Source organism: Odontesthes bonariensis, chromosome 19 (assembly GCF_027942865.1).
Source record: "Odontesthes bonariensis isolate fOdoBon6 chromosome 19, fOdoBon6.hap1, whole genome shotgun sequence".
Taxonomy (NCBI): Eukaryota; Metazoa; Chordata; class Actinopteri; order Atheriniformes; family Atherinopsidae; genus Odontesthes; species Odontesthes bonariensis.
In genome coordinates, this window is record NC_134524.1 from 11110307 (window position 1) to 11118205 (window position 7899).

Genomic DNA, 7899 nt, shown 5'->3' on the forward strand with positions numbered 1-7899 from the left:
GCCGATTAAAGTGTTTGTTGGAGTAGTAGACCTAAATATTCAGCACACACCCTTTGACATGAGCAACTTAATGAAAAAGGATAAATATGTAGGAGTGTAATTAGGCTTCCGTGATTAATTCTTTTCAAAGGTGACTGGTATGAACAGATTCCCAATAAGGCTATCTACAATTGCCAAACTGGTATTAGTTCTGCCACACTGAAATGCTGATGCAGAGAGGGTTTTTCCATGGTGGGGCTCAATAAAACCAAGACCAGGAACACTTTGTTTCTGAATGGAACTCTGTCATCCATCATGACTGTGAAAATGGCTGACATTGAGCCACAGTGCTTTAAATGGGAGCCCCCAATATCAGTCATCAAGCATCAAAATCTGCCACAAACACTTACAACAACACTCATAAACAAACACACACAGAGAGGGACTGCTCAAGGGGCCCATTTGGGGTTATGTTTGTTTTTCTTAATTTAATTTGTCTGTTTTTTTTGTTTGTTAAGACTTTGCATACCTAAAACAATTTATTTTAAAATATAGCAGAATTTAGTGTAAAAGTGAAGATTTGTGATTTTGGTATAAATAAAACAATTTCTTTGTTCTTTAAGTAGCTAGTTTATGGCGATGGGATACTGCAAGGGACCCCCCCCCCCAAAAAAAAACCCCGAAAGAAACCCCCCCACGCACATGGCCCGGCCCCTGCCCCGCCCGAATCTCACTCCAAGCAAACTTGAAAACTTGAGAGCCCTGGCATGTGTTTATCGAACAGAAAACATCCAGAGGAAGCAGCTGAATGCAGGGTGAATTATGGCCATTGCGTTGGGGGGAAAAAAAATCTCAACACTAAAATTCAAATTTTGCAGCATCCTTTTCAAAGATTAGTTTGAGTCACGTGTCTACTGGGTCTCTTCACTTCAACTCTCAAAGTCACACCAGTCCGGTCATCTGAGGCGTTATGAACGTCACCGAATGGGCGAAGTGTTCAGTCCGTGGATAGTTAACGGCATCTGAGACTCTAAGGACAGGCGGTGGCACGTGAGGCAGGCTGGTCAGCGTCGCAGGCGTAGCGACGTTCTCGCGATACAACACGGGAACCCTTACGACCCTGTGTGCCCCGTGTGGGAAGAGGGCGCAACTGGCTTCCATGTCAGCAGCGATCTGCCGCTTCCATTTGTTCCTGCGGTTTTGAAACCAGATCTTCACCTGAGTCTCGGTGAGCTGCAGCGAAGCAGCCAGTCCGGCTCGTTCCGAGCTGCTCAGGTAGCGCTTCAGGTCGAAGGTAGACTCCAGCTGAAACACCTGACTCCGGCTGAACACGGTGCGCGTCTTCTTCTTCCTCACAACTTTAAGGTCACCTGAGATCACAAGGAAGACAAGTCTCACTGCTTGCATTGTATCTTGATGTGTGGATGATGAGTGGGATTGCATATCTTTGGGTGTGTCTCTATTATCCACTGATGTCCCAGCCCGGTCACACGGCAAACCGTGGATTTGTCATTGAACCTTAAACTTAGTCTTTGTGCCGCTGAACACAAAATCTGGATTTTCGTTGTACCACCCAGCTTGACTTTTTAAATTCTGTATTTCAGTTGTAAATTTGCTTTATGTGTCCAACATGAGCTTGCATTCAGCAATGCAGAAAAGGGATATTTTGATGGGATTTATTGCATTGTTTCTATCATCGCGAGGCATGAGTTTTTTCTTTAAGTAACATTTTCTGCACGTTGCAACATGTTGCAGCACAAGTGAAACACAGTAGAACATTGTTTTCATGCACAGATGCCCTTTTAAAGGTATTTTAAAACATCTGTGTTTGGGACATCTTGTACCATCCACTCCCTCCAACCTCCAAATCCAAGGCTTTTTTTCACCTCTTAAAGTCCAGGCCAGTCACGTGACAAAACATGAAACAGTCATGAACACTTAAATCTATTGATGTTTGTGTACAAACGTAATTTATTTGTTTTCGTGCTACTGGACAGGAACGTAACAACAGAGAGGAACACGGAGTCTCCACATTATGTCAGTCACAACTCAACTGTTGCTCCACATTTTGACTTTGAAAGTTACTTCAAGTGAACAATACAGAATCAATAAACTTGTAAAAGTTTTCATTCTTTTAGGCTCTGGACCCAGAAACTCTTACATACATCCCTGAAAAATGATACGATATATTTAATAATCTGAGCAACTGCTGCTGATATCCTCCTATCAGGACTGCCTGCAACAAATCAATACTAAACATGTTGCCTTGTTGGAAGGCATTAAAAATAGTTTACATGCAGAGCGCATGCGTGGTGACGAATCCCCGCTTGTGCTTATCACAGGACGCAATTTTCAGAGATGCTCTGCTGCTCATGTAGATTGTTGTAACTCACCCGTGTCACAGCTGTCTCCTCGAGAGGTGCCGGACGAGCGCGCATCTTCCTCAAACCTGTCATCCGTCAAACCGTCCTCTCCCTTTTCCTCCGGTTCGTCGTTCTCCTCCACCTGCCCCGTTAAAGCTGAGTCCCGTTCGTTGGTCGACGCAGGGTCCGCGTACTCGCGCCAGATGCTGGGTTTGTGTAGAGGACCTGCGAGAAATGTGAGAGAGAAACAAACCTCACTTCAGATCACACCAACTCACTGATACCTTTAAGGACGTTTTGCACAGGGGATAAATAATCCAGCTGTGGCTTCCCACAGATTAAAAACGAATCTGAGTATCAACTCTGAACTGTGAGAATAACAATAATTAGACTGTGTGGAAGCCAGTTGGACTATAGGCTGATAATTGGGAGTTGTGGGTTTTACGCACGGAGGATCATGGGGCAGTGAAACATGCTAGATGCCATGAGTCATAAGCACTGAAAATATTAAAGCGAAACGTCAGTGGTTGAAACGCGCTGGAGGAAGTATTACAAATACTTTGGTCATTTTACCATCAAACGATTAATGTCCAAATTTGAAAATATAGCCTACTGCGTAGCCAAAAGCGTGCAGAAAAGTTTTCAATCTACGTTGATCAAACGCACAGGAAGCCTGTTTAGTGTAAGGACAACACAACTAAATATATTTGTTCTTTTCGTGTCATTTCCAACCGGAACCTACGGCGGCCAGTTCAACTCACTTCCCGAGCTGCAGTGCGCTGTGTTTGGAAACGTTCCGCTCCATTTCAGCTCGTTTTCGCCCAGTCGTCTTGTTTCCAGCCCCGGACAGACCACCGGTTTGCGAGCGGTGCTGCCTTTGAGGTCGGGGTCCTCCACCCGCTCCTCAGCTGAGCAGCCTCCGCCTGCAGTTCCCAGCAGATTCTCAATGTAAAAAGATGAACCTCTCGGCGGAGCACCATGTTTCGGTCTCGGCGCTTTATCGTCGAGCATCTCGACTTTTCTTTTAGCCGGTCCTTCCTCGGGCCGCTTTCACAGCTCCTAAAATCCCCCAGACATGAATATTAAGCCATCATTAGAAAGCATCTCGTGTGTTCTGCTCCGCGTAAACCATCCCGCTGCACACCGAGAGGACGTCCTGCCGAGACAGCTCCGCGCAGAAAATTGGTCTCGGGGTTGAGCTGAGGGCAGAGAGCAAAGCGGAATTACTCCAGTTCAGAGAACGGGGGGGAAAGAGGATTGACACTGTGTTGTTTCTCCGCGCCTCTCTTGTAAGCTGTGCGCCTCTGCCCGGAGGGACCGCAGAGATGCGGGATTTAGGTCAATTAGGGAGCAAACCAAAGCAGAGATACGGTGTTGTCCTCAGGGCTGGAGATGGAGAAAGCGTCATGAAGAATGGCACAGTACCGCCTATTGGTTACAATTGTCCATGCACACTTCATATTTATTATCTGCCTTATACATCTGCTGCTCTCCAGGTTTCTTAAACTCGTATGTCTTGATTCCTGACGACCAAAGAAATCATGTCAAATCTAATTTGCCACAACTGCCACTTTAGTATTTTTTTCTCCAGTTCTTGGTTCCTCATGTCCACTATATATATATATATATATATATATATATATATATATATATATATATAGGCTACTGTGTATATAATTCTTTCCTGTTGCGTAGAATAAAGGTAATATTTAGAAAAATGATAATTACTTTCTTTAGCTCTTTAGCTTTTCCACACAGTTAATAAGACAAGAAAAAGCGGAACGGGGAGTAAAATAAAAAGTAAAGATGAAATTCACTCATGAAATCTTAAATACAACGCGAAGGCAAATGTGGGCCAGAGAGAACGCGTTTAAAGTTGCGGAAAAAACAGAAAAAGTCAAATTTCTGTACGACTAATTTGGAATAATTCATTATTACTCACATCGTGCAACCTTGTTTATTTCAAACTTTGAAGTTAGTTGTTATAGGTGAGGGTGTTTTTAATCACACTGATCTGCGGTGCGAAACACAACATTTTACTAATAATCTCGGGATTGTATCGTGATATGTAGCCAGTTTGATTTTGCTCTTGAATAAGTCATTTTTTAAATTCGTTTTTATGATTTTGTGTTTAGTGAACTGCTTCTGATGTGGCGTGTTTTCCTGTTTTTTTTTTTCTGTCTGACTTTTAAATGTCGTTCTTGTCGGTTTTTTAATATTTTCTTTTTTTTTACAGATGCAGTTTTTTTCTTATGATTTGATTTGGATTTTTTTTTCATTAAGTTAATGAGCTGTAGAAAATGTCGTTTTCTGGGCTATTATTTGTATTATTATTTGTAACACAGTGTGTGAAAACTTAAGAATGGACTTTGTGTCTTGTTTTGTTATTTTGTGTTACTTTAAAAATATTATTGTGTTTTTATTATTTTTTTTGCACTTTAAGGTCTTTTAACATGATAATAGGCATAAAATCGGAATTAATGATTTGTGCCTGACTTGGATTATCTGCACAGCGGGCTCCCTCTTTTATCCACTTGAATCTCATGCTGATGATTTTCAGTTTAAAAGATGCCTGTTCTCTTTTTTTGAAAGAAAAAAAATTCATATCAGTGTAAGTTACATATCAGATGTTTGTGGCCAAACATGTATTTTCAAATTACCCACAAAGTGCCTAGAGGCCATAACAACCTTGTCATCTGGGTTGTGTGGCTGGAAACATGTTGTTCCTCCTGGGGCAGGTTTAAAGAACCAATCAGTGAGGAGTTTTATTTTGTAGCTGAAAAGCCTCCAACAGTAGCTTCACGACAGGCCAAAAAAAATACTTTTCACTTGCCAACTGATTGATAATATTAGCCAAACCGTTAAGGTGTGGATTATCCATGGAGAAATGATTAAGAGCCCATTTTACTGTGCAACTTGTCCACTGATGGACTGACAGTGTTCCAGCTTAAAATTACAGCTGAGAGTGGAAACACCGAACTGTTTGGAGGTTTAATAGGATAAAGACTATGAAAAGCTTACTTTCATCTGTAAGTAGCCTTGAACAAATGCTCTAAAGCTCAGAACATTCCAGGCTGCGGAGTTTCAGCCTTTTTGTTGATTAGCCACTCTCACTCCTGTTTTCTACTTAGATTTTCAGAAAAAGCACTGCTCTACACTTCAGTGGATATTAGCAAAATAAGCAAATATAACAAACTAATCGGAGTGGAGGAATTAAATCCCAGCTGAACAAATTCTTGGAAAGGGAAGCGGAGAACAGCACACCGTGCTCATGCAAGAAATGCTCACAATTGTTCTCTGTTGTGCCACTACACTGACTGTGAAAGCCTCTTTGCCAGTAATAGCCTATGAGCCTAATGGTCTGCAGCCGGCTTGGAGTGCAACACCACCACAGACTTTTGGAATGAATTAATTCAAACAATAACAGCAGAAAAAATCAGTATGTCTGATGTACATTTAGATTTCTTTCAGTTTAATTAATTTGATAAGGGTAGCTGATATTTGTAATCCTTTATTGTGGTGAAATAGAATCATTTTTTATATTCCGACTGGTAAAACTGTGTCTTTGTGACACTGTTTGAGGCTTTTTGTTTGGGTAATGTTAAAGCCAGTGGTCTCCAATCTTTTAGGTCCACATTTGAAAGAGATATTTATAACTTTTAAGAGTTCCACGCTCGAAACCCTTTATCAAGACTGTCTGACTTAATGTTTGTAAGCAGAATGTGTGGCTGACAAATGTTGTTTGGCCTCATTTTGATTGGTGCACGTGGGAGGGTGACATCACGTTTTTCTTAATGAAATCCTGCTTCAAACCAGTCACCAAAGCACAGAGGATACGAAAAAAAATGCCCACATCTCTGGTGAGAAAAGGCCACAACTCACATGGGACCCAAAAACTCATACAGAAAGGATAAAAACCTGTTTTCAGGGTCTTTTTACTTTTATTTTGGGGGAGTTAAGATACAGAATGCTATTGATCAGTACAGCTCAAACCTCTACTATTCCAAAGACGAGATTAAAGGGAAATCTTAAAGGAGAACTGCGGTATTTTCAACATTAAGCCTCATTTCTGAGTCGTCTGCAATGTTTTAGACCCCCCTCACCTCTTTTTTGATGTTTACTGCTGTCTCCGGTATTTGCCTAATTTTGATTCTTCTCAACCTGCTTCAGAATGGCAAGTCATGCGCATGTCTAGAAAGGTCCATAAAAGCACAATAAACATCCGTTTTCAAAATAATCAACTCACCGGAGTGGTTACTGGTGTGCACTGGTAATCCATATCAAATTTCGTGGCGAAAAGTTGCTTCTGTCTTGTTTTATTTGACATTTTGTACTGGATGTTGCTTGATATTACTCCACCACCGCTAAGAAAATAGTGCGAGCATGAACGAGCTGCCAAATAAAACACGACAGAAGCAACTTTTCGCAACGAAATTTGATATGGATTACCAGTGCACACCAGTAACCACTCCGGTGAATTGATTATTTTGAAAACGGACGTTTATGGTGCTTTTACGGACCTTTTAGGACATGCACAAGACTTGCCATTCTGAAGCAGCTTGAGAAGAATCAAAATTAGGCAAATACCGGAGACAGCAGTAAACATCAAAAAAGCGGTGAGGGGGGTTCGAAAACATTGCAGACGACTCAGAAAAGAGGCTTAATGTTGAAAATACCGCAGTTCTCCTTTAAGAAAACTGAATACATTTTGTGCACTTTAAGCACAAACTCTCATGCTATACGTCAGAGATTTATTCATGTCATACACAGACATGGTGACTTTTCTTTGAAATCAGCTTTTAATACTTTTCTTTACACATGTTGTGCATTTTTGCAGGAATGAATGTTGTTTTCAGGCTTCGTCTTCTCTAAGCTCTCAGCAGTTTGACTGTGATTTCTGCATCATATGAGAAGATTTAGTTAAAAACCTGTCGGTCAAAGGGCTCTGAGCTCATGTGGGGCCATGTCAGAGAAATTAAACTATCAGTATCCTTTCATCTCTTTTCTTATTCTTTTGTAAACTCTGACAATGAGGAGAACCTAATTTCACAGATGCTTGATTGCAGGATTGAATGCAGGAGAAAGTTGAGACATCCGCCAACTTAAGGATGCGGAAGGACGGAGGAATTTGCTTTCTTCTGTGTGCTTAACCCCGTTATCTTCACTGAACAGTGATTCAGTCAGATATTTCAGTCAAATTCTAATTATTTTATGCCCCTTTGCTAACAGTAGCGCTAACGCAGCGCTGCCTTTCCAGTCTTGTCTCATTGTGAAACACTGCACAGAGGAATATACGAGATTTGTTCATTTCTTGAGCCTCACAGGATAAAAAGAAATAGCTTAGCTTGTATGTAACCTTTGTGTGTCTAATGTGTCTAATTCAGCCCAGAAGAGGGACCAAAAGCTCCCATTAGGTGTATATTTTACATGTTTTTTTCTAAAGCATTTATATTTGATTGTGATTAATATACTTGGAAGGAGATGAGTTATATTTACATGCATTATATGAATTATTACAACATCTCCATTAATTTAGCTAATGTTTTATCAACAAAAT

At 41.1% G+C, this 7899-nt stretch overlaps 1 protein-coding gene across 1 annotated transcript; it reads right to left on the minus strand.

The window, feature by feature from the left end:
- Positions 1-781: 781 nt before the first annotated feature.
- Positions 782-3443, minus strand: LOC142369338 (uncharacterized). The gene is made up of 3 exons (XM_075451673.1): positions 3085-3443; positions 2373-2548; positions 782-1349 (listed from the first exon to the last, which is right to left on the minus strand). The coding sequence occupies exons 1-3, from the start codon at positions 3351-3353 to the stop codon at positions 922-924; spliced, it is 873 nt and encodes a 290-aa protein (XP_075307788.1). The 5' UTR covers positions 3354-3443; the 3' UTR covers positions 782-921.
- Between the last annotated feature and the right edge of the window lie 4456 nt (positions 3444-7899).

What these genes read in the sequence shown, in the direction of transcription:
- LOC142369338 (XM_075451673.1), bottom strand. Translation starts at nt 3,353, where the DNA reads ATGCTCGACGATAAAGCGCCGAGACCGAAACATGGTGCTCCGCCGAGA. An exon ending in AGTGAGTTGAACTGGCCGCC is followed by an intron (nt 2,549 to 3,084) that starts GTAGGTTCCGGT and finishes ACACAAACCCAG; the next exon opens with CATCTGGCGCGAGTACGCGG. An exon ending in AGGAGACAGCTGTGACACGG is followed by an intron (nt 1,350 to 2,372) that starts GTGAGTTACAAC and finishes TTGTGATCTCAG; the next exon opens with GTGACCTTAAAGTTGTGAGG.